We start from the raw sequence: 27,835 nt of genomic DNA, 5'->3' as shown, positions 1-27,835 counted from the left end.
ACACCATATACTATTACCCGACACTACGCCACACAACACCATATCACACACACCATATAGCACCAACCACATGACGCACTACCATACCATATAACACCATGCCACACTATACTGTATAACCCTCATGTGTGCTTGGCACTGCTGTCTGCTTCTACTGTCCTTCCTCTAGTTGTCCCCAAGCCCTGTTGCTTTAATTGCCATGATGGACATTCACTGAGCACCCAGTGTGTACTCCCAGGCCAGGGATGAAGATCTAGCAAGATGCTCATGACAGACTCCATGGGAGAAGCAGACAGAAAACAGTCACTCTCAACACAACATGCTGTCATGGAGCCCACAGACGGCAGAAGGAACAATAGTCAGGCTGTGTGACCTTCAGGAAAGTCTTCCTAGAGGAGGTGATGCCTGAAGCATATCTTATTAGATGGGCAGAGGTTAGCCAAAGGAAGCGACAAGAAGGGTTGTAGGCAGGGCTGGAGGCAGGCTCCGAGGCACCGTGAGTGGAGCAGGTGGTGGGGGCTAATGGGTGGTGTGGGCTAATGGGTGGTGTGGTTATGCTGGGGAGAAGGAAGATGGCACACTTCAGGGACCTTGTGGGTTCTGGTTCTGTTCTCCGGAGACAAATTCTCCTCCACATTTCCAAAATGCTTCAACTACCTCTGCATCCTCGCCATTTTATGTCAAGTTGCTCAGGGTGGATTGGTCCCAAAAGGTACCTAGACTCAGAATCATCTAGAAGCCTGCACTCTTGAGCACCATATCAGCTCTACATCCATGATTGAAGTGCTCAAGTTATGCACAACTCCTCTCTGTACCCATCTATAGTTTGGGAGTTGAGAATTGGGGGCCTGTGCTGGCTAATTTTCATTGCTACCTTGACTGCTTTAGACCCACCTAGGAGTCACACCTCTGGGCATGTGTGTGAGAGTATTTCCAGACAGGATCAACTGAGGAGGAAAGACCCAGCCTGAATGGGGTGGCAGCATCCATGGGATAGGGGACCAGACAATAAAAGGAAGAAGAGAGCTGAGCATCAGCATTCATCCATCTCTCTGCTTCTGACCCACAGTGGGGTATGAGGAAAGTTGGCCAACGACACTTAAGGCTTGGACAGAACTGGTCTCAGCTGCTATACCTTTATCCCTTGAGCCCTAGGCTAACACAAATCCTCCCTAAGTTAAGTCGAGTCTGTCTGTGACTTTGTCACAGCAGCGAGAGCAGTGACTAACACAGAGTTGCTGCCCTTCGGTGGGAGAACTAACTCAGGAGTGTATCTGTGTGCCCTCTCTGTGTCGGGGGCTTGGCATCATTGTAAAAGATGCCCTCTTTATCTGAACTGACTTAGCTTCCATCCTAAATAATTCATGTTCAGTTAGGACATCTGATTAATAATGGGATCTTCAAAGACTGCAGAGTCAATATTAGACTGGGCTGGGAGGAAGAGGACATGGGAAGAGCAGCCGGCACAAAGCCCTTTTAGTAACTGGTCTGGCATCCAACCCTTCTTCCCCCTTCTGGCTTTCCTTCCCCAGCTCTACTGCTCCTTTTCCATGGCATTTGTTACCATGGGACATGCTAAGGACACAGTTTACTTGCTCAATCTGATTGTCACTTGCCAGTTGTCATTATACCCTGCTAAATGCAAGCTTCACCAGGCCGGGCATGGCGTTATCCTCTACTTACTGAGGAATCTTGAACATCTAGAAATGAAAGGCATTTAGGAAACATGTCTGGATCAAATTTGTGTCCTCTACTTCCTCTTTGGCTCCTCCCAGTTTTTACTACCTGAGTCTTCTGGCATTTGGAAAGATCAAGAGCAATGACGCCCTACAGACCCTGCCTGAGCTCTTGACGTGTGACGTGTGTGTGTGTGTGTGTGTGTGTGTGTGTGTGTGCGTGTGTGTGCGCGCGTGCGCGTGCGTGTGTGCGTGTGCGTGTGCGTCTGCGTGTGTGTGTGTGTGTGTGTGTGTGTGCGCGTGTGCATGTGTGTTGGGGGGGTTGTAATGTTCATCTAAGCTGAGCTGCTGCAGAGATGGCTACAAGTGTGAAAACTGGGTACGTAGGGAAGCCTGGCCCAAGGCCTGGCGAGACTTTGTGAGGTGCTGTGCCCAGCTTCAAGGTGGGCTGCTGTCTGAGCCATCACGATCAGGTACCTGCTCAGCCTCAGGCATCACTTGGAGCTTGGCTCCAGTGGGGAATGGCCCATTTTCCTAAAATAGTCGATGTGGCATATTGGACTCCTGGCTGGAAATAAGGCCTTTTGGGAGCCGAACAATTCTTAGACATCATTTCTTTAGTCACCACCAAGAAACTGGGACCCAGAGAGGTGGAGTAACGGTGTCAGGGTCGCACAGCTGACTTTAAGTCTGAGGCCCTTTCCTCAATAGCAAGACTTCCTGAGTTGATTTGTATCTGGAAAGATCTCTGTTTTGACGTGCGTTGAGTCAAACATAGCCCTTGGCAGCTGGCTGGATTGTTGAGGGAACTCAAGCTGACCACAACCAGGATTACAGCATTCTTGTCTGGGGGCTTGGCTTCATAGGCTCAATTCATTCCCCACCTTCCCCTCATCCTCTAGCTCCTGCCTCCTCTGCCTCCCAGGGTAGCAAGAGCTCTGCTCAGTTGCTTCTTGTCTGATTGCTTCTGAGTGCTGGAAACACAACACTAATTAATGTGTCTGTGACTCTAGGCTTGGCTGCCGGTCCGGTCCCCATACCCTCCCCGGAGCCATGCAGGCTTGGAGAGCTGGCCCCCCGGCTTCTTTGAGCACACTGCTGGCAGATGCATATTTTAACAGTGCACATCTGCTGGCTATATAATCTCTCGTATTTGCCCTCCTCACTTGGCGCTTTGATGGAAGACCTCCCGGGGCTCCCCTGTGTTCCAGCCAGAGTGTTTGCTTTGCGATTTTGCCGGAATACCATCTGATTCTGCCCTCACATCTTCTGCAGGTTCTAATCAAGCTCTTACTTTATTTAATTAAAAATCTATCTCAGGCAAATACAGAGTAAATTAGGAAGCTCTCCTATTCCTGGAACACAGGGAAGGCTGCCCTCCTTGGGGAACTGGCCTAGACACTTTCGTGGGCTGAGATGTCACAGCATAGCAGGTGGAGGGTCTTGGTTGGTTGGGAAGGAAATCGGCCTTAATAACCTTAAGAGTCCATAACAGCCATTATATCTGTCTCATCCCCAGACCAGGAGCCCTTTCCAGTGACCAGTTTGGCTTCCAGTTAGGGGTAGTAGGAAGGAATATACACCTGTGGAAACTTAGCCAGGTGGAGTCCTGCTGGACTAGAGGCAATCTACAAGACTGGGAGAGGCCCTCAGACTCCCTGGGGTGGGGAAGAGGGAATTCTTCACCTGCAGAAAACAGCTGCGGCCAGCCGGGAACGTGGAGCCTCAAGGCATCAAGGAGGCCTGTGGGCCTGCCAGCCTCCTCGTGTCCAAATCCAGTTTACTTAGGAGAATGGCTGATGTAGGAGATGTCAGCTCAAGCTTCCTTTCCTGATGGGGCCTCTATAACCAGTCAGTCTTCCATCTGACCTCTAGGCTTGAATAAACACCTCACCCACACAAACCTAGGCACAATGCCAGGCCAAGGCCTTGACAGATGCAGAGAGAAGAGTGGATGTCTTTTAGAGGTGACCCCAAAACAAATTTGGGTCTGTTCTGTTCAGATTGAATCCTGAGGCCCTGTTCTGAGAGGCCTGGCTTTTAACCAGGTGGACAGATGACATTCTGCTGGCATTTGGGAGCAGAAGACTGGGCAAAGAGCGTTGGTCTGGAGCTGGAAATGTGGAATTGATTTTAAATGTTAATCAAGCTGTGTGACCTCTGTCCATGCCTTTGCCTCTCTGAGTCTCTCCACGAGGTTATCAGTAAAGCACCTGGAATAATCTGGAATTTCAATACAGCATGCTTTGCTGATTAACTGAGATAGTAGGGAACAAGGAGGCTTAGGTGGCTGGGCTCGGACGGAGAGTCTTCTATACCTTGAGGACAAGGTGGTGTCCTGTTTTAGTTCCTGCACGGCGTCAGAGCATTCTCTAGCCGCCTCATGGAGGGGTGCGAGGGAGCAGGGGAGGGTTTTCTGAGGACAGGGGCTCTGAAGGCGAACATCCTACAGCATCACTTGGCAGATGTGTTCTGTCAGTTTTCAGACAATGCCCAAATCAGGAAACATACCTGGTCCAAGTCTTCCCCATCTCCCCCTCTCAACCCTACAATGAATTGCAGACCCTTTCTCAATTTAGCCCCATTTCAAGGGAGGAAAGGAAAGTGGCTACTGCTCCCTATAGTGTCCTGGTCTGTCCTCTAAAGCACCCCCTGCCTGGCCCCATCCCCCAGCCCACCTATTTCACAGCAAGCATCTTTCCCACGTCTTCCCTGCCAGGCAGAACAGGCTCCCAGGTTGGAGGTGGGTGAGGTTCTGAAGCTCCCCTTCCCAGCCTCAGCCTAAGCCGAGCTGCTAAATGGTCCTCTGTGGCCTGTCTGCTGCTGCCCTTGGAATCATGTACCCCTTGTGTTTAGCTGTGTAGATCTGAAGATAACCCGACACGCTCTTAAATATTTCATCTCAGAGCATGAGCAGTGTCCCAGCTGCCGACCCTGTCACCAGAGCCCCACAGCAGCTGCCAGGAGCCTGCCAAGGCCAGGCCGGGGCTTCCCTCGCTTGCCTGCCCAGGATTCATCCACGTGTGCCTGGCAGAGATGAAACCTTATGGGGCCAGGGAGGTGGAACAAAGAGCTCAGGCAGGGGGATGCTGGTCTAGGCCTTTTGTTTCTCTGAGCCTCAGTTTCTCCCCTGGGATATCAATCCCTGATCCAGTCTGGGGGAGCTGTGAGAGCTGCTGGGAGCTGCTCTGAAACTGAATGATGATCACTTGTGTGCAAACTGTTTCCTTACAGTTCCCATCTCTGGAAAACCTGACCAGAGGAAGGAGGTGACAGGGCCAAACTCTTAATCAAAACTGGGAAGCTTAAGGAGCCACCGAGTAAATCCCCACTGCATCTTCGGGCAGGTCTGTCCCATTGAGGAAGTGGGGACCTCGTCAGGAGGGCTGTCCCAGGGACATTTGAAACAAAGACCAAGGGGGAAAGCGGTTAGAATAAGGTCCTGAAATGAAATCTCATTGGAATGACCAGAGAGAACCAGGATTCCAAGGGAATGCAGGGGTGGGAAAAGTCTGGAACAAGGATCGTTGGTGATCCCTATGGACACTGAAGTCATGGAGGATTAACCCTGAGGCTCAGTCTTTTTTTTTTTTTTTTTGGAGCTGAGGATCGAACCCAGGGCCTTGCACTTGCTAGGCAAGCTCTCTACCACTGAGATAAATCCCCAACCCACAAGGCTCATTCTTAAGAGAGGTCAGGGCATACAGAGCTTGTCTGGCCCCTTTGGAGGTCAGCTTTGGAGGAAAGGGCATTCAGACTGCTGTATTCTCCTCTGACCTTGCATTGCCGTCACAGGCCTGGCCTCATTTGCACCACAGAGCACCCAGAAGCCTCCTCTGCTCGCCAGTGTGCTGCCGAACACACTGGCTAGGACACTGACAGGTGGTGGCGGTATGATTTGCTAAGGTGGGGGTCTTTTTCTGTCCCCTGTGGATGGGGAGGAAGAGGAGAGAGCAGGCGTGGGAAGGGCAGATGGGACGATATCCAATGGAGAGCCTTCCTCCACCAACTTTGTCCAAAGGACCCTCCAGCAGCCGAGCCCTTGGTGTTTCCCAGAGTCCTTATGTAATCCCTGCATGTTTGTGTGCAAGTGACTTACCCAGGACTGTGAGGCGTGCAGGGCGGGACCGGATGGCAGCCTGGATGGCCTGGCATTCATACACGGCATCATCCTGCAGTTCAGCCCTCAGGATCTTCAGATGATGCTCTCCTGACAGGTGGTTTCCCACCACCAGGTACTGGGGGTAACCTGGGAGGAAGCAGGAAGGTATGAGAGATCAAAATAGTCCCGGTGCCAATTTCCAGGGGCCTATTTGGAGATGTTGTGACCCTCTTAGATAGTCTGGCTCCCAAAACTCTCTTGAAAAAGGAAATGTCCGTCTAGTGAATTGTGGCTGAGGCAGAAGTCTTCCTGTCTGACTTCTTCCCTTCTGACAAAGAGAGATCTTTCTGGAAGACGGGCTAAGGGATCTAATACCTGTCCTGGACAGAGCAGACCTCAGGTAGCCTTCTGGTGATTGAACACAGGAAACTATTTATATGACAAGCCTTCCTCTGAGTGGCTTCCTCACTGCTTCCTTCCCTAGTTTACAGGGCCACGCACCCCCAAAACCCCAAGCTCTTGTTTATTTTTTTAATTCCTTTTTTCTCTTTTCAGTTGTTTTTGTTTCTTTATGTGTGTGAACACAGATATGCCACCCACACAGAGGGCAGAGGACAACTTGTGGGAGTGAGTTCTCTCTTTCTATCATGTCGGTCCCAAGGATTGAACTCAGGTCAGCAGGCATAGCGACAGGCCCCTTTACCCGATGAGCCATTTCCTGGGCTCTCCTGTTCCTAGAGCTCGATGTGCTACCAGAGCCCCAACCTTCAGGCTCTTTTTGAGCCTCTTACTTTATGGGTGACTCTCATGTTTTCCCCTGTTCATCTGTGTACTGCTAATTTATTTCACAGGCTAAAATGACCGGGCTTTCAGAGGAGAAGGAGAGAAGTATCACTTCCCTTCCTAGCTCAGGGGGGCTGGGGTGGTGGGGTGGGCACTGGGGATAAAGAGTCGCAGCAGTGGGAGCCCTCTGGCACTGGCTCAGGTCTTTGATCTCAGTGTAAAGGAGCACAAAAGCAATAGTTTCCCAGGATGTTGGTGTGTGTGTGTGTGTGTGTGTGTGTGTGTGTGTGTGTGTGTGTGTCTGGTGTTGATTCTAAGCTCTAAGGAAAATAGAGACAAAAGTATAGGGCATGCTGAGCAGGCAGACCTGGCTATGGGAAATGCTTATTTGAATCTGTATTCAGTGGAGTTTGCTAAGGAGATGCTAAGAGTTGGGAGGGGAGAGGAGGGTAGAGAGGGAGGGAAAGAGAGGAGAGGAGAGGAGAGGAGAGGAGAGGAGAGAGAGAGAGAGAGAGAGAGAGAGAGAGAGAGAGAGAGAGAGAGACTGACTCTGAGATTCACAAAGAGTGGACCAAGCAAGAGAGAAATGGAATGAGAAAGGAAGAAGGGATTTACTTGGAAAGGATCAAGGAAACACAGGAAATGGGAATGCCGCCTCACCCTTCAGATGCTGGGCACTGTGCACCTTGAACCATAGTGGCCCCTTTCTGGGCATTCCTACCTCCCGCCGCCAAGCCCCAGGGCCTGATTAAGCACTTAGGAGGCACTCAGGACACTTAGGAATTCGGGGCCTCAGTACACACACACTGGTGATGAATAATAGATAACTAAAAGTTTGAAGATGATGAATCATTCAGTAGTTGCTGCGGCCGGCTGGCTGAATGCAAACATCGACTCAGCCACAGCCATAGACTGGCCCTTGCTCTCTCTGGGGTCTCGGGCTCGAAGCCTCTTAGTGTCCTGTCAGGATGCTATCCTTCTACCCCTTCACCCGAGTTCTGCTTCCCTCACATCCTTTGCACCATGGGATTCTGCAGGGGCCCCTTCTTTCGACTCTGCCCTGGCTCCCATCTCTCCTCGGAGACCACTCTGGCTAAGCTAAGGGTGGTTGAGAGGTGGGGCAGGACTCCCTGGGGGTGACTGCACCAGGACCCATCAGTGCCTACTCCTGGTCAGTGGGGTGGGTAGCCACGGTCTCCCAGAACACCACTCAACAAGTCCTGTGGGCTCTTGTACAACCGAGGCCATACTGTCCTCGTCATGACACTGAAGGACCTTGACCTCCACAGCTGATTAGGGCCGACCAGAAATGCTGCCAAGGATCAGCTGCACCCAAGGAGGGCACTATCCACATCTCACCCACTCACCTGCCTTCTGGTGGGCAAAGGCAGTAAGCCCAGGCAGGTGAAGCTGGCTGGGTTTCTAACGGCTGCTGGCCTCTACGCTGCTGGCCACCCTGCCCTCCAGCACCCCCTTCCACTGCCCCCTACTGCTCTGCAATTAGGTCTGTCCCCCACAGGCATCTTGGATGGAGCTGGTGTTTTTCTGTTGTCTTGCAAGCCATCAGCAGCAGGATCACACTCTCCCGAGCTGTGGAAAAACATCATTGATGGGTTTGTTTGTATTTGCCTAATTAGGCAGCGAGCTGTGATGCTATCTCAAGGATTGGCAGCATCTTTGGAAAACACACACAGGAGCAGAGCGACGGAGGAATTTCTAGTTCCTTCCACGGCATCAGAGACTCAGAGCGACTAGGCTCTTGTCCTGTTGTAGGTTCAAACCCCAGTTTATGTCCACCTCACTCTGTTCTCCTGGTGCTTCAGCTTTGTAAGTTAGGGACAATGCTTGTCCCTCATTGGTGAAGATTAAAACAGGATAATCTATGTAGAATGCCTATTGCATACTGAGTATTCGACATAGGGTCTCACTCTGTAGCTAAGGCTGGCTTTGAACTTATGTCAGTTCTACACTAATCTCCCCAAGGGCTGAAATTAAAGGTATCAGCTACCAACGTCCACCCCTATCCTCTATCCATGCTAACTTCAGTACAAACGGCGGGGCTAAGGAGACTGCTTGGCTCAGTGAGTAAAGTGCTTGCTATACAAGAATGAGGATCTGAGTTCAGGTCCTTAGCACCCCCAAAGCTGGGCATGACAGTATTGGGGTAAGAGACAGAGTCCAGTAGATCTCAGGGGCTCACGGTCCATTCAGTCCAGCCAACTGGTGAGCTCCAGGTTCAGTGAGAGAACCTGTCTCAAAAATTAGGTAGAGACTGACTGAAGAAGACACCCATCTTTGACCTCTGGCTTCTTCTATAAACACACATGTGGTGGTTTGAATGAAAATGGCCCTCATAGGCTCATAGGGAGTGGCACTATTAGGTGTGGCCTTGTTGGAGTAGGTGTGGTTTTGTTGGAGGAAGTGTGTCACTGGGGTGGGCTTTGAGGTTTCAAATGCTCAAGCCAGGCCCAGTGTCACTCTCTCTTCCTGCTGACTGAAGATCCCGATGTAGAACTAACTCTAAGTTACTTCTCCAGCACCATGTCTGTCTGTGTGCCACTCTGCCCCCTGCCACGATGATAATGGACTAAACCTCTGAACTGTAAGCCAGCCCCAATTAACTCTTTTATACGAGTTGCTGTGGTCATGGTGTCTCTTCACAGCAATAGAAACCATAAGACAACGTTATGGGCACACTCACTTGCACACACATGCATGTATATGTCACACACACACACACACACACACACACACACACACACACACACCACACACACACTGGAAAAAGTACCAATGTCAGGGAGTTAGAGTGGAGGTGTCCATGTTGGAAGGGAGCAGACAGAGTTTCATGGGCTGAGATTAGAAATATAATTGGATCAATTTTTTTCTTACTCTGTTTTTTTTTTTTTTTTTTTTTTTCAAGACAGGGTTTCTCTGTGTAGTTTTGGTGCCTGTCCTGGATCTTACTCTGTAGACCAGGCTGGCTCTGAACTCACAGAGATCCACCTGCCTCTGCCTCCCAAGTGCTGGGATTAAATATGTGCATCACCACCACCTGGCTTTCTTACTCTGTTTATCTTTCAAATAAAAGGGGTGTGTGGAATCTTTTTCTCCCTTTGGACAATCTCAATTCACGAGACATCTGAGAAGTGCTGGTCTTCTTAGGAGAACACCCAAAGACATGTTGACAAACATTTTTCTTCTGGTGTCTCAGTCCTGGTGACCAGAAAGACATTACAGTGTCAACGAGAGACTCATGTCCAGTGCATTGAGGAGGGTGACATGGTTGAAATGGAAGATGGCAGAGCTACAGTAGCGGGAAGTCCTGGGACACTGGCCCTCCGATTCCCTGCCTTGTACACTCAGCAGATCTTTGTTGAATTCAGGTGTATTCTATTCTGTTCCTTCTGACCAGGCAAACAAGCAATGTTTATGGAGCCTGTGAGAACCTATCATTATTGTCAGGATGGCATTTTGGGAATGGATGATTAAATACAGGGCAGATATTTCTCAGGAGCCTAAGCTTATAGGCTTTGCAGGAGAGAGTCCAGGGCCTGTCTTCCTCAGTGACTGGATCAGGCTCGAGTGGAAGCCAGGCCAGACCATTGGATCAACTTGTCTTCAGTACCCAGCAGGCCCAGATCCTGGATCCCAGAGAACTAGGAATGGAGTTTCAGACCAGAAATGCAGCTACCTATGCCTTGACGACCACTCTATGATCTGTCCCTAGTGACCTGGGACCTCCACTTGGCCGCTGCCCCTGACCAAAGGCTGATGATAATCATTGACCAAGAAGTCCAGACAGTCCCCTTCATCAGTCATGGTGTCGGTCCAGGCTCAGAGCTGTCCAGAGCATAAGCAATTCTCATTTGGGAAGGTTATAGCACCCCCCGCCCCCATCTCTCCAGGGTACCAGAGCTGAGTATCTCTGAAGTTGGCTGGTTCCCATAACACTTAAACTTTATGGCAGCACAGTATATTTTGGAGATATTCTTGGGTATTTTTATCTATGCTCAGCTGGGCTACCGCATTAGGCCCTGTGACTGCTATTGACCATTGCTATAATGTTTCAATATACAGTTTTGGCAAGACATAACTCACATTTTAAAATATTAATTTCCCAGCCCCAGTGTTTCTGAGCGCACTTCGATTTTTATTTTCCTGCAGCTGTACAGCATGAACAAGGTGAAGCTACTTACCAGTTGAATGCATATTTCTCATCCATCCCCCATTCCCAGCCATTCCCAGATGGCTGGAGAGTGACACCCAGATCTGTCCTTCTAAATTTCATCATGCATATCAGCCCAGCAGTCAACCCCTTTCCTACCCATCCCAGGGCAGAGTAATGACAGAACAGGCAAGTGACATGAGGATGGCTGGATTCTTTATGCCCTGGGGAAAGTGTAGGTTGGCGAGGTGTTTAGATGAACTTCTGAGGTAGCCATGCAAAATAGTTACCAAATGACATGGCCTGGCACCAACAGCCGAGTTGATGTGCCAGTCAGTAGCAGCTGTAGGAGGCCACCACGGTGCAGCTTGCCTGGGTGGCTGAACAAGGCTGGCAGTTAGTGTAAACCCTTCCTGCCTTTTCTTCCCATCATGAGAGGAATCCTAGGGGAAGCAGGTTTTCTTATGAGTTTTCAGTTCACTGGCTGTCTCCTTAGGTGGGAAGCTGGATCATGCCTTGATAAATGAGGATTCATATTGGGCCAAGAAACAGGAGCACATGATGTTTGGAAATCAGACTTCATGGGAATTACATTGGCTTGGGAATGGATTCTGTGGTAGGCTGAGGACTGACCATAAGAGTGGGGGGTCAGTACTCATATAGCCAGAGGCTCCTGAGCTCCTAGGGATCTAGCTCCAGCTCTTGCCTGTCTGGAGAGTTGCAGAGCTGGTTGGGGATTGGAGCCCTGAATGACATTGGAGATGGAATATGGGAGTTCTATAGTGGAGCAGATGGATGAGGCAGTGTGGGCACTGGGCCTTTGTGTATGAGTGGAGGAATCTGGAAGTACTCACTTGAGAGGTCTCTTCCTACACCTAGAGCCAAGCCATCTTTGATCCACAGGACGAAGCCATCGTATTCCGGGATGGCACACAGCAGCGTCACCGGTTGTCCTGACACCACCACTTGGTCCTGGGGTTGCTGGCTGAAGGAGTAGACTTGGCCTGGAGAGGGAGAGGCACAGTGGTCAGTCAGCGTGGGCAACAGTTCCTGGATGACTTCTTCCACATTCTAGAAGCAGAGCTAGGCTGTCCCGAGGACTCCAGCCTTGTTCTCATCTTTCAGGGGCTGACTCCAGACTCCAGACTCCAGCTCCTCCATCCAACCCTGATGCTGACTTTGGAGATGAACCTCAGCCACCATGGCATGTACCTCCCTTCTTCTTGGGGGACTCCCACCTAATTCCACTTGCTCAGGAGTGATTATGGATCTAGTTCAACCTGGCAATCCAGGCAATCTGAGTGGCTAGTAGGGCCTTGGTAGGAGCTGGTGGCCATGTCTATGTACAACTTTCTTATTCTATCCTTTTCTGCAGTTGGCTCTTAGAGTCTCCCCCTTGGAAATCACTTGGGAGTCCATGCCTCTCATCCACACCTCAAAGCAAGATGCCACAACCATGGAAGCTATTGGTTCATATTTTATTAAGCAAATAGTTTGCTGCACACATGAGATGCCAGGCTTTGTGCTGAGATCTTAAACATCAGCTCATGAATTCTTTCGGTCTGGTCACAGCCTAACCACAGCAGGCACTCTGTCTATGTGGAGCTCGGAGGCTGGCATAAGTAGCGGACAAAAGGAGAGTAGTGCTGAGCTGACTCAGTACTTCCAATACTGGGTGTACTGCCTGGTGAACTGTGCTAACAGTAGTATCCCTCAGACAGCTCTGCAGGACTGGGAACTGAGACATTTGTCAATGGCTATCTGAGGCAGGTGGGGGCCGTGAACCTGCCTCATTCTGGCTCTGAGGGTTAGTCTCATCTGCTGAGCTAGGCTCCATGCGGGTCCCTAAGCCTTGGCTTGGGGACAGTTACTGAAGAAGGGAAGTAATATGATCGGTGTTCCTGGGAGGCCACAATTGAGTGGACAGTGGGACCTGACAATCTGGGATGACTGTAGCCAGTGCTTCTCATATTGTCTTCTTGTAGAGACTTGTAATGTTTCAGGGCAGAAAAACAATCACCATTTTATGACAAATCAGGATCAGAGAGGCACAGCAGTCTACCCAGGGTGACACAGATAATGAGTGGCAGAGCTGGGCCTGGGATGGGGTCCACTTGAGTTCTGAGCCTCAGTTTTCCCTACCCCATCCCTGAAGAGATAGTTATTCAATGAAGGGAAAGGAGCCCGGAGCCAGCTGCTGCCTCCTTTCCATAGCACCACAGATGACCTGGACTTGGATTGCTGCCCTACACAGGGCCAAACTATGGGCATCGGGGGAGCTGAGGTGCAAGGGAGGGCATGGGGCCCCTAGAGCAACAGAGAGTCAGGGCAGCAGGAAGGTCTGGAGTTGGCAGCCTGATGGGATCTTGGCAACATCTCTGAGGAGTCTCATTAAAAATCAGATTGGCCCGGAATTGTGGGAGTAACACATTTTATTATGATTTGAGCTTTACAAATTAGATTACATAGGAGATTTTAATCAGCTCTGGGTAGTGGGTTTTCCCCCTTACTCTGTATCTTCAAGTTTTCTGTTGTAATTAGGCTGTTTCTGGCACCAAGACAAGAAAGAGCGAAAAGATGAGACAGAAGAGGGAGAGGACTGAAGGGAGGAGCCATAAAGTAGGGATCCAGAGAGGGAGGAGGGAGAGGCAGAGGAGAAAAAGAGAGAGGAGATGGGAACAGGAGGGAGAAGAGAGGAGGAGGGGGGAGAAGGGAGGAGAGGGAAGGGAGGAAGAAGAAGGGAGGAGGAAGAAAGGGAGAAGGAAGAAAAGGAAAGAGAAGAGGAGGGGAAGGGAGGAGGGAGAAGGAGGAGGAAGAGGACAGGGGGAAGGATGGAGTGGGGAAGAGAAGGGAATGGGGAGGAGGAGAAGGGAAAGGAGAGCAGAGGAGAGGAGGAATAAGAGAGAAGGAGAGGAGGAAGGGAGGAGGAAAAGGAGGATGGAGAGCGGAGGGGAAGAGGAGAGGAAGAGGTGGAGAGGAGGAGAGGAAGAAGAGAAGGAAGCAGGGAAGACACCTTTCCTAGGCTTCTATCTCAGCTCTAATCTTTTATGCCAGAATCTTTTGCAAGGACAGTCTCAAGGCAGCTGCAGTAGCAGCCGAAGATTGTGTGATCAGAGAGAGTTATCAGGTTGTCAGCCAGGGGCTAAAGGGGCTGTAATGAGAAAGCCCTAAAGGAAGTGAGGCCCAGGCTTCCAACGTCCCTTATCAGGAGCTTCGGCAGGAGGTGCCTGTCTGTCCATCACACCACACCCCATCCTTCTTACGCTTGGTAGAAGGAACAGGAGATTGTTGAAGATGCTTGGGGGCATCCATCCCTCAGGGCAAAGGTGAGTCCTAGATGGTCATCATGGAAATCAGGCCAGTTGGATGGTAGGGAACCCTGGGAGGAGGGGTCAGGGGCAGCACCGGGGAGGTCAACTATGGGTAATCACAAGGCCACACTGGAGGGTTTCTCAGAACCAGGAGTTGGAGCATATACAAGGTCTTCCCAGTAACACATGGAGGGCAAAGCAGGCGAGGCCAGAGAACTGCTTAGGTGCGGTTCTGATGGTGGCCACATGGGGCTTTAGTCATCCACTGTTTATGTTTGGATCCACTTGGATTTTCTGTGGAAAGCATGCTTCTAGGGTGAGAGGGCACAGGAGTCTCAAAATCATCCAAAGGATGTGATTTGCAAGTTCTTTGGGGGGGTGGGGTGGGAGCCAAGTACCCCCAACCAACAGTCTTTCTTTTTGGTCCAATTTTAATATTTTCACACTATGTTCAAGCCACTGCAATTACATTGTCTCTTCGTGCCAGGTGTGGGATACGGGACCTCCCAAACAGCATAGGCTATGGACATTGCTCTTAGTTGCCCACTCTAACTAGATGGTAAAACTAGAATATTATGAAGACACAGCATACTTAGGTTATGGAGATCAAGCCAGAACTGAAGTGAGAACGTTGTCTTCACTGGCTACATTTCAGAAAGGGTGTTATTCAGGCTGCAGGAGAGAAGGCATTAATGGAACTATCCAGCGGTGAACCCTGAATGGTACGGTGTTGACTTGCCTGGCGAGAGGTGCCCATTGGTACAATTGGCATGATGGGTATGGGGGCAACCAACTGCCTTCTGATTGAATTTGAGGCCCCCTCCAAAGAAGGGAAATGTACCCCATACTGTAAACCCGGTCAAAAGCTCATGGCAAAGGAGATCAGAGGTTCCAGGAAGGGAACTATTTAAGTGGGCAAGTTGTCCAACTGCCTTCTAAATCTTTATGGTTTGATTTCAGCCTTGCTTTCAATGTTTGTCAGAGAAGCTTCTGTTGTGTACAGGAGGCAGCTAATACAGATTCATAACTGGTCAGAGTGTGGAGAGTAAGTAACTGTCGAGTGTTCACCCATAAATGAGGTGTATCTCTATCATCTTCTGCCCCCACTCTTCAAGGCTGAGAGAACAGAAAGAGTGGACAGAAAGAACACTAGAGCTGGATGATGGGGCGGAGAGCTGTGCAATGCTGTGTTCTGGACCCGGCATGGCCATTGCCCTCATGAGCTCATTGAGGCTACGGTTACCTGCCCAAGACCTGTACAAGAGCAAGTCAATAGAATCAGTCAGCATTCCAGCACACAGCACTAATCGGACTCAGTAGATTATGAGAGAGAGAGAGAGAGAGAGAGGAGAGAGAGAGAGAGAGAGAGAGAGAGAGAGATGGGGAAAATGAAGGTGGGAAGGGGACATATTGAGGGGTTCCTGGGGAGAGCCAGAGGGGAAAGCTGGGGGGTAGATAGGATCAAGATACGTTTGTATACACATGAAATTGTCGAAGAATAAAGAAAAAATATTAAAAAATAAATGAAATTACTTTTTTCTTTTAAAGCTGAGAGGCTTTTACGGATGGATCTTAAACTTGGCGGATTAGAAGAGCAGTTGAAAGTTGGAGTGCTACAGTAGAGGGCGTGGAGGGAAAACGCATGCTCTTTCACCCTTGGCACAGATCTTGAGGCCTTCCTGGCCAAGGGCTCCTGGGAGCTCCATGTGCAAGGCATAGGTGGGGTCATTTCTAGAGAAGCCCCCTCCCCCACCTTGCTCCCCTTTTCCTTGGCCCTTTTCCTTTCCACCCTAGACAAACTGACTTTCTTCTTTCTCTTTCATCCATTTTGACTCCCAGCCTAGGGGATAGTGCCACCTGTACTCAGCGTAGCTATTCTCTCCTTAATCTCAGTAAACTCCCGCATGGTCTGCTTTACTAACGTCTCACCACCTGCTCAGTCCATCACGTGGTCACCAAGATCAACTGTTGCCACCGGTTTCCCCAAATCTTGTTGCACACTTACTATCCACCCGATGCTGGGAAACAAATGAGACCCGTGGTGTATCTCTTGAAGGACAGGAGCACAGCCACCTCTCTGTCCCAGTGCCTGGCACAGCATGTGAACATCAAGTTCCCTCTGTTAAATGCTTATAGTTTGTCAGCTCTGGTTTGTTTCCTGAGTTCTGTGTTCACCGTGGGAAAGTAGCTGTCATGTTATAAACTACGGACTGGGTAGATGTTGTGCTGAGCACGCTACACAGAGGGAGAAATGTTAGAGACAAAGCAGGAAGGTCTGGAGTCACAAGGGATCGGCTTCACAGGACAGAAAAACCACTGAGCTATTTATGTGAAACCCACTGCATGGCAGGCTTGTGGGGTCGAATACACACACGGCTCTGTGATGCATGGCAGCCGTCATAACCACACTTTACAAGTGAACTGAGTGCTGTAGCATGGTTCTTAGACATCTCCAGAAGGCCCAGCTTGATGCTTTTGAAAGGTGGTAGTGGCACCATGAGAGGTGGAGCCTCATGGAAGGTCTTTAGGTCATTGTGTGTGTGTGTGTGTGTGTGTGTGTGTGTGTGTGTGTGTGTGGTTGTGTGTGAAAGTGCTTGTGCCATGGTGCATGTGTGGATGCCAGAGGCCCAACACCAACACCAGTCTTCACTTCTACCAGATTTGAGAGAGGATCCCCTTATCGCTCACACTGTGGACTCCAGACAAGCTGGCATCTGAGCTTCCAGGCATTTTTCTGTCTCCCCCTCCCATCTTGCCATAGGAATAATGCAGATGTGTCCTACAGAGACTGTCTTCATAGGGATTTGAGGATTCAAACTCAGGTCTTAATGCTTAAGTGACAAGTGCTTTTCTCACTGAGGCATCCCCTCAGCCTGGGCATGTGTTCGTGGAGGGAAGTGCGGGGCCCTACTTTTTTCTCTCTCTCTTGTTTCTCAGCTTGAAGTGAGTAGTTTTGTTCTGCACTGACCTAGAGGCCATAGAACCCCCTGACCAAGCCCCGGAGCCCTCTAAACCATGAGCCAAAACAGCCCTTTCATAAATTGATCGTCTCAGGCATCTTTGGTATGTCAGGAAGCTGCTGAACATGCAGAGGCTCACCCAAATGAAGGGGTTTGCCCAAGTTCACAACTTTGCACAGTTACCCCAGGTAAACGCAAACTGGAGAATCTGTGCAACCCCGTTCTTTTGGCACTACTTCACTGTGGCTGTTGAGCAGAGTGCCTGCACCCAGTTCTAATTCTCCATCCAGTACTCATACCACCAACCAGATCACCCAAGGCCAAGGGCCTTTTGGATTGCAGGGATTCCCTTGGGGTTTCCCTGACTCCACGTCACCTCCTCCTATGGTGCATGGGCACGTTGCATGCTTGGGAGTATAGAACTGGCCTCTGGGACTCACTTCTTCAGCTGAACCTTTTCCGTTATCCTTATTAACCAACTTGAGTTTTTCTTCCTTTTGGGGTGGGGTCTTGTTACGTAGTCCATATGACTCCTGAACTTGCCATCCTCCTGCATCAGTCTCCTGAGTGCTCGAATAGCAGGTACGTGCCATCACTCCAGTTTGGGCTTTGAACAAATTCTTGTTTGCATAGAATGTCTTTCCCACTTCTTTGGTGTCATGCAACTTCCCTGGATCTTCTTTCCCTCTATACAGGCCCAGGCACCATTCTGCTCTGAGGGCCACCTGGGAGCTCTGGAAGGGACGGGGCTGCATGTCCTCTTAGGCTCTAGAGTCTCTGGTGCTGTGGTCTCTCTGGGTGAGGAGCAGATAAAAAGATGGCCAGTGTCTCCAGGCCCATGCTGACTGGGATCCTCCCATGCTGCGTTTGGAGACACCATGGTCGTCATGGATCTCTGCCACACACAGCTGTCAGGCCCAAGTCTTCTGGTCCTTCAGTGTCTTAACTCCCTTGTCACTCACAGGAAAAGGTCTTTGCTCTGAGCTTTCCTGGTGGTAGAAAGAGGAACATGGACCAGGACACAGGGGTTGGGATTGACAGCTGGCACAGCCCAGGAGATCAAGCCCGGGTGCACACTTTGCCTTGAGCCTGGTCAGAATCGGAGGCTATGTACCTGCCTCCTGCTGCAGACCCCTCATGCTTGGAGCCCAGCTTGGAGGCTCAGGGGTGTATTATCAGTTCCCTCTTTTTTTAATATCAGGCTGGCCAGTTTGGCTGAGAGAATACAGCCATTGCCGTCAGTGTCCTAGACAGAAAGTTGGTGAGCCTGGGAAGCTTGCTCTTGCTGTTAGAGCCTATGATCTGCAGACATATGTGCATGGCCAGCATCATGCCTGTGGGTGGTGGCACTCAACTAAAATCCTGCCTACCCCGTCTCTAAACTCAGGACCTCTGTTGGGATTTACTGAGAGTTCCTGGATGGTCACTTTAGAGTATAAAGGGTCATGCAACCATCTTAGAGAGGTCATATAAAGTTTGTGTGGAGTTTATAAAAACCCCTGTTTCTAGGGGGCTGGTGAGCTGGCTCAGGGAGTAGAGGTGCTGTCTGTGAAAACCGAACGACCTGAACTCGATGCAAGGAGCCTATATAAAGGTGGGAAGAATTTACTCCACAAAGTTGTCCTCCAACCTCCTCGTGTGTACCGTTATCACACACACACACACACACACACATACACACACACACATACACACTCACTGATAATATATACAATAGAGAGCCTGTTTAAGATGGGAGTTGGAGGTACAGAGAAGCTTCCTGGAGTGTGTGGTGACAGGGGGATGCAGAGAAGGACAAACTCATTCTGGGACATGAAGAACTATATCAAACACATGATGGGTGAGGTCCCCGGCTACCTCCCAGAGTACCTGAATATTGTCACCTTCCAGGGCCCAAGTCCTGCACAGTAGGAAGGACATAGCTGCAATCTGGTCCTAGAAGGAACTTTACCATGTCACTACCTATATAACTGGGGCACGCCCCTTACATTCTCTGACCCTCAGTTTCCTGGTGTCCCCAGAAGGGAGGACAGTAATGTGAGTGCTGTGAGGATGCAGGCCTTGTACATAAGCCATCCTGTATGCACAGTGTTCCATTAAGGGCTCTTGTCACTCCATCCACACATGGATATGTAAACCAGCTCCCAAGCAGCTCATGCCATGGTGAGCCAAGAATGGAACTCCTACAGCTCTCTTGTTGAGCCCCATTAGAAATCTGCAGGTAGAGACCAGAGCTGGGCCCCCCTGGTTCTTCCAGAGCATCCTTTCCTGGCCAGCCTTGGAGGCTCCCAGAGCACCTGGCCAACAGCATAGGAAGGGCTCCACTGTGGCCATCTGCTCTGATTAGTGACCATTTGGTGGAAACGTAAAAATACTCATTCCAGGGACGGTTATTGCCAGTTTTCTCTCAGCTCAGAGCACATAGTAAATTGCCTCTTATGAGATTAAAGAAAGCTGTCCTTGTCATGAGAAGCAAGCAAGGGGGAAGAAGAGCAGGATCCAGTGGCTCCTAGTGACACCAGAACAGTACCTGGAGACACAGGGAAGGGACTCGTCAGCACCCATGCAGTTGTGATCTCCACAGATTCAGGTGGTGGGAATGCACTAGCCCACTGATTTTTTTTTTTTCCGAGACAGGGTTTCTCTGTGTAGCTTTGCACTTTTCCTGGAACTTGCTTTGGAGACCAGGCTGGCCTTGAACTCACAGAGATCCGCCTACCTCTGCCTCAGGGGTGAGTGCTGGGATTAAAGGCGTGCGCCACCACTGCCCGACTGCACTAGCCCACTGATTGACAGGCAAGAAATTCAACTTTTGTAGAGGACTTAAGTGCGCGACAGTGACTATAGCAGCCTCGGGGCCTGAGGTAGGGGCAGGAGCCACCTCTGCTGGGTGGGGGTGGGGCAAAGGACTGGGTTTTCTGCTGGCCATGGGCTTAGAGCCTGGAGAAAGCATAGGTGTGTGCCTGGAGCTGGAATAAGAAGCTACACAGAATCAGTGCCCAAAATGAGAAATAAAGAAGGAGCCACAGGGGGCTGGATTCTGCAGTGGTCCGCAGGGCGAGCCAGATGAGGGTAGGGAGGGGGTGTCTCCTGGATAGCTGAACACTAAGCAAAGTTTGGAGGTCAGGATATGGCCAGGGAGTGATAGCGCCAGGGTCACATCATTCCAGGCTGTTATCTCCTTACAGCTGGGACATAAGCTGGGGAAGCGGCTTAGTTTCTCGAGCCCTAGTTTCTATGTTGGAAACTTGTCGAGTTGTTTGAGAGAACAGAACAGGACATTGGGTCTAAAGGACACAGAACCTTTCCTACCTTCTTTAATGACAGCTATCACTCTTGGTTTGAACTGGTGTGTGGAGTACGTATGGAAGAAAATTATCAGGAGGGGACACTAACCCAGAAGAGAGTGTCTCACACACACACACACACACACACACACACACACACACACATGCACACACGCACGCACAGAGACAGACAGACAGAGAGACAGACAGACACATACACAGAGAGGGACACACCCAGAGACAGAGAGTGTTGGGGTGAGACTAGGAGATGGGGGAGGGGCTGAGGGGGGCTGACTGCACCAGCCCTCATATTTGTGCTGAGATGCTTGTTTGCGCTTAATGAGAAGCCATCAGAGCTTTGGGACCCATTTTCTTAGATTCCCATTTTAGGAAGATCACAAGATGATGGTGGAGGATGGATAGAGAAGGATCATCCAAAGACAGGAAGACGGATTAGGAAGATTGTGCTGTCATAAGGGCTGAGCTAAGGCTGTATTGGTAGAAAGAAGAAAATGGGTTTAACATCCACTTGGAGGTAGGATTGATAGCATTTGGGGGCAGTGGTGGAGGCTGTTGCTATCGGGGATGGTGGAGCCTCTTGTTGTCTTTGGAAGTGAAGCTGGTCTGAGGTGAGTCAGCCTCATGGTAAGCATGTTGATGGGGAGGGCTCTGAATCACTCAAGGAAGGTGTGTTGGGTGTAGTTGGGTCAATGGGTCTGGAAGGGAGAAGAAGGTGTAAAATGATTCACGTTTACTGAGCACTTACTTTGGCCCAGGTAATGTACATGCATGTGTGTGTGTGAGCATGCACACGTGTGTGTGTGTGTGCGTGTGTGCGTGTGTGCATGTGTGTGTGTGTGTGTGTGTGTGTGTGTGTGTGTGTGGGCACATGGGGGCCAGAGGGTGACATCAGATATCTTTCTCAATTTCTCTCCACCTTATTTTTGAGACAGCACTCACTAGGGCCTGGGGCTTGCTGAGGAGGCGAGGCTGGCTAGCCATGGAGCCCCAGAGATCCTCCTGTCCCTACCTCCCAGTGCCAGGATTGTAAGTGCACGCCATCGGGCCTGGATTTTTACATAGATGTTGGGGATTGAACTCAGAGTTCACACTTGCATGGAAGGCTATCTCTCAGACCCTCCTTGCTGCTGTTTCTTTAAAATTTCCTTTTAGCGAGCATGCAAAACAATGGGTTTCATTATCACACACACACACACATCCCTCATAATCATATTCATGCCTCCACTGCCATCTTTTCTTCTCCACTCCTCCTGTTAGTCTCCCCTCCTCTAAAGAGTTCTTTCTACTTTCATGTCTTACATAGTATTTGGTGTGGACCTGAGAATTCATCTCCAAATATGAAACGTCATATATATTGGTGTGACTATCTAAGTGGGTCAAGGTTCATCTAGTCAGAGCATGCTGGGACCAGCTGTCGGGAATCAGGTATTTAACTCTGGTTAAGGTTCATACAGGCTTTGAGTTCTGCTGTAATAGCAAGAGGTCATCTAGGTTCATCTTCCTTGGGAGAAAGAGAAACTGGGAGAACTTAGTTGGAGACAGGACCTTTCCCCTACTGTCCCCTTCCCCGTGACCTTTGCTGAGACAGAGGTTTGAAGACACTTTCAGCTCCAACATCGTCATTTGCAGCCACTGGAAGCTTGGTTCTGATGCACAGGTGAGGAGAAGCTTGTCAGTGTCATGAATGTTCCAGAAAGGACATGAGGTTTTTGTTTGGGTATACACGGGAGTACCCATTGCTCTTCCCAGGAGTGTTTACTCCTCTTCCATTCCCTAATTCCTTGCAGGAGTTAGGGCATCACAGATGGCTTGTGACTCTGAACACCTCACACCCCTGTTCTCAGGACACAATCTGCCAAGGTTGTCCTGGACACTATGAGTCTCTAATGAAGAGCAATCGGGCTGACCAAGGCAGGGTGAGTCCAAAGTCGCTATAAATCCTGTGCCTGCTGATTATCAGAGTTGCAGCTCCAGCCAGAGCCTGCCCTGTGCTCATTAGCAGCAGGAGGGGGACTCCTCCATCGATCCAGCAGAGGTCTGGGTGCCAAGAAGATGCTGATAAGTGCTGCAGCAAATGGGGATCCTCTGTGCCTGTGAAGGAGCCCATCCATCCCTGTCTGAGGTCACCCACAGAGGATGAGGATGGGCAGAATGGTACAGGTCTGTAGTGACAGTGGGAAGTGTAGAAGGGAGGCATTCTAGGCACGAAGCAGGTTCCTGGATGGTGTCCAGACCTGCTGCTACTTGGCCATGGGTTTCAGGATGGACTCCTCTGTCTGCATCTCGGATTTTTGTGACTTCAAACATGGAACAGTGGTGGGCAATAGGAAGGTGATGCTAAAGAGCAGGGTGAGGGTTGTGTTTGTACCCCAGATGGGGATGCAGGCCTCAGCCATGGGCAGAAAGTACATTCATAGTTGTCTCTTACAGAGCATCAGTTTGGGTACCACTGGGCTCAGGTTGAAACTGGGCTGCATATTAGCCTACCCTGTGATGCCTAGCATCTTTCACTCTTTGTGAAGGTCACAGGATGAACACATAAAGCTGTATCCTGTGCTTGCCCTGAGGACCCTGCTTTGCCACTTCTTAGTTGTGTGCCTTTGGACCTGCCTCTGCCCTCCCTGAAGCTCAGGTTGATCACCTGGAAGATGCAGAAACTAGACTACTAGATAATCAGCCCCCTTCAGGCCCCTTCTTCCAAACCCTGATGCTGCATGCTCTAACTTACCCAAACTTCTACTTTTTGCAAGCCCAAAGGATGAAAATCATAAAACCTGAGGCATAAGGAAGTCAAAGGCATTCCTCAGGGACTCTTGGTCTGTTCCGGGGAAGATCTGTGTCCTAAATATGATCTTTTTAAAACAAGCATCTTAAAGTAGTCATTTTATAGTGCTGTAGGCCTTGCCAGTCAGCATGGTTCTAAAACTTTTATGTACGGAAGAATTATCCATGGAGCTAATTAGAAATATAGTTTCCTGGACTCAAGTTTAGTGAGGTTGTGATGGTAGATTTGCATGGTGTGTCAAGGAGCCTGTGTCTACCAGTTTCCAACAGTTGGGGGCCCACAGCTGGGATGTACCCATATCCATAAACAACACTGACCTCAGGGTATGCACTCTTTCTAGACTCCCAAGATTACTGAAGTCTTGGCCAGCTACTGTCTCTCTCTGAATGTGCCTTGTTTTCTCCAAACTAAACAGAGAAGGCATTGGACAAAGTCAACAGTTTTTCACACACCTTAAACAATTTATGCAATCATATTATTCATGAAATGTCATGTGGTTCTGCAAAGACAGGGCTAGAGAACCAAGTCCTGCCCTTGGCCCGGCATGGGACCCCAAGGTCTCTGTGTGCAATGCTCAAGGGCTCAGAAGGCCTGGTTCAGTTTAGATTATCTGCAAAGGTTCTGTGAAGGGCAGCTTGACTCTGTCCCACTGACAGGAACGTAAGCACTTTGGATACTGTGTGGCTGGGGCAGACTGGCATTAACTATAAAATGCTTTTGTCTCTCTGCACTAACCTTACACTGAGAACCACAGCTCAAGTCTGGCACTTCCCGAGGTGACTTCTTGAGCTGTTCCCAGCTGCAAGGAAACCATTCTAGTATATGTTCTCAGTTCAATCAACTTTAAATTTTAAATCAACTTTTAAAAAAATACACTATTCAGTGTGTGTGTGTGTGTGTGTGTGTGTGTGTGTGTGTGTGATGTGGGAAGCGGTTCTCCCCTTTTACCATGTGAGTCCCAGGAATTAAACTCTGATAGTCAGGCTTGGCAGCAGGCATCTTTACCCACCAAACGATCTTACTTTCTCCTGAATACAACCAACTCTTTATAGTTTTTGTTAGTGGAGATGAGCAAGGGTGGGAATAATCCACATGATGGACAACCCGAGCTAATGAACTTACTTTCACTTTGGAATGCATTTTGGCATTCTTGTGTGAATATGAATGTATCTGATTTTCTGAGAATTTATATATATATATATGTATATATATTAGTATATATATTAATATATATAGTATACTAATATATATATTATATATATAGTATACTAATATATACATAATAAATATGTATATACTTTAAAAAGCCAGACTCACAATCTCATGGTGGGGCTCCCTCCCTGTCTCCTCCTCAACTGGGTGGAAAGCATCACTTCTGTACTAGTCCAAAGTTAGTGTCAGCCACACTCTCCCGCCCCTTTGCCATGTCTCTGGCTCACATCTTCCCTAGGAGAGACTGGGAATATTAACTGATTCTGCCTTTAAAGGACTTTCATTCCCTTTGGGCCTCATGCAAATAAGAACAGAACAAGAAGCTGTGAAATGTTAGCAGAGGACTTCATTAAGCAATCTTGGTGATAGCATTTGCCAGGAATGGGGACAATTTGCCAACAGATAATTGAGAGCTGACTATATATGTGTCCTAATTAAAAAAGTGATTCTTCTCACTGCCCTGGGATTCTGGGCCCAGTCTTCTGGTTGGCTTAAGATATTAGCCACAGCTAACTTTTGTATACACTTTATGCTTCACAGAGCACCTCTCATATATTATCTTACTTAAGTCAACCTCTCAGTACCCTATGGAGAAGGATCGCTCACCAGCCTCCCAAGTAGAGACTTAAGTGGCTGAGGCTCAAATCCAACTGTCCCGCTGTGGTGATGCCCAACCAATTCAGTCTTCTTCCCTCTCACTCTGACTTTCTCTTTTGTCACCGTCAAAGACACAACCTCAAGAGATTTTTTTTTTCTTATTTGTTTCCACCCAAGGAGGCACCAGCCAAGAAAACACAGCTAACTTGTAATGGCTCCCCGTGTCTTTTAAAAGTTCGATGTAGGCATGTGTATAGCAGAGAAGTTTTATGTTAAAAGCATTTAGGAAAAAGGAGAGGGGATGTTCAGTCTTCTGGGGGTACACTTATGAAAAAGGAGAGGGGATGTTCAGACTTCTGGGGGTTAGAGTTGGGTTCTTCCTTGCAGAGAGGCTTATGCTGTGTCACTGAGTCTGATGTTTCAGAAGACAGGCTGACTAGATGGAGACGGAATGGGTAGAGACAGACCTCCTAGGATACAGGAACAGGCCCACTTCCAGGCTGGCCATTTCCACTGCAATCCTGAGACATAAAGCCCTTTCTATGTCATAGATGAGGAACCGAACTCAGAGAGGGTAAGTAACTGGCCTAAGGTCATTGATGATGGATAGTGGAACTAGGTTTTGAATTCTTTCATTTCAATACTGGTTTTGTTTACACAGCTGTACTGAGTGCAAAGGGAGTTTCATCCCTAGCTTTCCTCTTTAGAGGGCAGAGACTGAATACAGTGCCCTCTAACTGCTCCAGCTGTGTTCTAAGAACAGATGTGACAATGATAGGCCATCTGCTTTATACCTTCCACGTATAGTCCCTGCCCAACTCTAGATCAGGGTAATACTCTCATGTGCCCTTAGGGCTGAGGTGAGCCCCATAAACATTAATTTAGGATGAAAGTTCTCTGCACCCAGGCTAAGGCGTGACTATTAAATCTCTTTGTGTGTATGTGTGCCTGTCTAGAGTCCAGCATTCAAACTCCTTGTTTTTTTGAGAGCATCACTCACAGACCTGGAGCTCTCAATGGTCAGCAATTTCCTGTGTCCATCTTCCCAGTACTTGGATTACAAATGTTTGATTCCATGCCTGCCTTTTTGACATGTGTTTCAAAATCAACTCAGGTCCTTATGTTTGCATGGCAAGCACTTTTCTAGTTGACTAAATTATCTTCCTCTCTCTCTCTCTCTCTCTCTCTCCTTCCCTCTCTCTCTCTGTGTCTGTCCCTTTCAATAGGATCTCATTATGTAGCCCAGACTGTCCTTGAACTCATAACATTCTTGCTTCTGATTTCTGAGTACTGGGATTACAGGCATGCTCCATCACGCCTGGCTTGGAATGGCGACTTCCACTCTCCTCCTTGGCACATCCTTAGATGTAGAAGCTGATCCTCTACAACAGCTTCCTCAGCTCAGGCCTGGTTTGGTGACTGATGACTTCCATTCCCTGCACTGCTGGAGCTGTGGGCCTTCGCAATTGCTACTGCAGTGCTGTGATGCTTATTTGTTTCGAGATAACTCAGGGAGGCAGGCTGGTGCCTACCAGAACCCTTCTGCTGGGGCATGGGATCAGGGGCAGCTGTTGGCTGCCATCTTGGGAGAGTGGTCCATGCCTGCCTGCCTTTTAGGACATCTCTATTTTCCAGCTGGAAGGCCTCTGGAGATGCTTATGGCTCCTATAATAGCAAAGTTACTCATGGCTTCACTGGAGAGAGCAGAGCAGCTTTGAAACCTCCTCCCCTAAACACAGCAATATTTGGTAACAGTTGGCGTCTTGGGGAGAGAATTCATGTCTGTAATTAGTTACTGTATATCACCATGAGTACTCTGCTCAGGATTTACTGGGCAAATACCATTTAACTGCACAATAACTACAGGTCCTTGCTGCTTATTGGGTAATTTACAAAGGCTGGGAGAATGGGGCAGGAGGGATGCTGAATAGGAGGTATTGTAACCCCTTGAATCAAACTTTATGAGTTCAGGTTTGGCAGAGGAGAGGCTGCTCTTCGCCAGCTCTCCTTGCTTTGTTTTGTAGGGTTGGTGGCAGATTGCTTCCTTTCTTTTATTCATTGCAGAAAGACAGGTCTGAGACTGGGCTGTGGGACTGCCCAGGGCCACCTAAGGTTATGGAGGGGTCTTTTGATTGAGAGGGTCTTTGGCTGGAGTCTGCTGCAGAAACCCAGGCTATGCATCCAGCCTGTCATTGACTCCCTCCATGGGGCCCCTTTCTGTATCTGGGCCAGTGGGTGGGGAGGGCAGGGAGCCGTCCTTGGCTGGCAGCATCAACATAATCTCAGTTCTCTCTTCTCTCACAAGTATGCGTGTTGCTTGGGAAGCAGCCATCCCTGGACCTTGGATGGCGTTCCCAGCCCTAATCTGCTTGAGCAAAGTCTGTCTTTGTTTGGCCGTGCACTGTCTAAACTCCCGTAACCTATTTAGGCCACAGAGAGGGGAAGAGACACAATAATGAAAAACCCAACGTGCAACATTGCCTTACGCAATCTAATAAATTACTCCATAGCCGGCTGCCAGCTCAGACTAAGCCCAATATTGCCTGCAGTAATTATTTGGATCAAATGCAGTTTATCTGCTTCATATTTGTGCTTCTGTGCTCAGTGGTAACTTATAAATGTCATTGTGGTGTTTATTCGTTATAATGAAACTTAATGGCATTGGAAGCTAGGAGCAGAGCTGGTGGGGCGGCAGGTTTAAAACAGTTTCTTCATCTCTGGAGAAGGAATGAGCCAAGATAACATGACAGTGCCCTATAGAGAAGAGATTTGCAGAAGCATTGTGTCCTTGTACCATGTGGTGGATGAGAGGGAGCCAGGAGCTCTGAGCTGGCACCAAAGGTCAGTTGATTTTGCCTCTGGGGACATCTATCAGGAGCGGGTAAGACTTGGCTGTACTAACCTAGCACTCTCCCATCTGTCCTTGTTGTCTT

General features: G+C 49.2%; 1 protein-coding gene across 1 annotated transcript in view; it reads right to left on the bottom strand.

Annotated features, from left to right (window-relative positions):
• Positions 1-27,835, bottom strand: part of Kirrel3 (kirre like nephrin family adhesion molecule 3) — a 124,907-nt gene that overhangs the window by 81,104 nt on the left and 15,968 nt on the right. Inside the window, exons 2-3 of the mRNA XM_059266741.1 lie at positions 11,584-11,733; positions 5,776-5,925 (exon numbers count right to left, since the gene is read on the bottom strand). Coding sequence (XP_059122724.1) covers positions 5,776-5,925; positions 11,584-11,733 — 300 coding nt within the window. The remainder of the gene's footprint in view (positions 1-5,775; positions 5,926-11,583; positions 11,734-27,835) is intronic.

This window comes from Peromyscus eremicus, chromosome 7 (assembly GCF_949786415.1).
Source record: "Peromyscus eremicus chromosome 7, PerEre_H2_v1, whole genome shotgun sequence".
Lineage (NCBI taxonomy): Eukaryota > Metazoa > Chordata > Mammalia > Rodentia > Cricetidae > Peromyscus > Peromyscus eremicus.
Note: the sequence above shows the minus strand (reverse complement) of the source record. Positions and strands in the feature narration are given on the sequence as shown.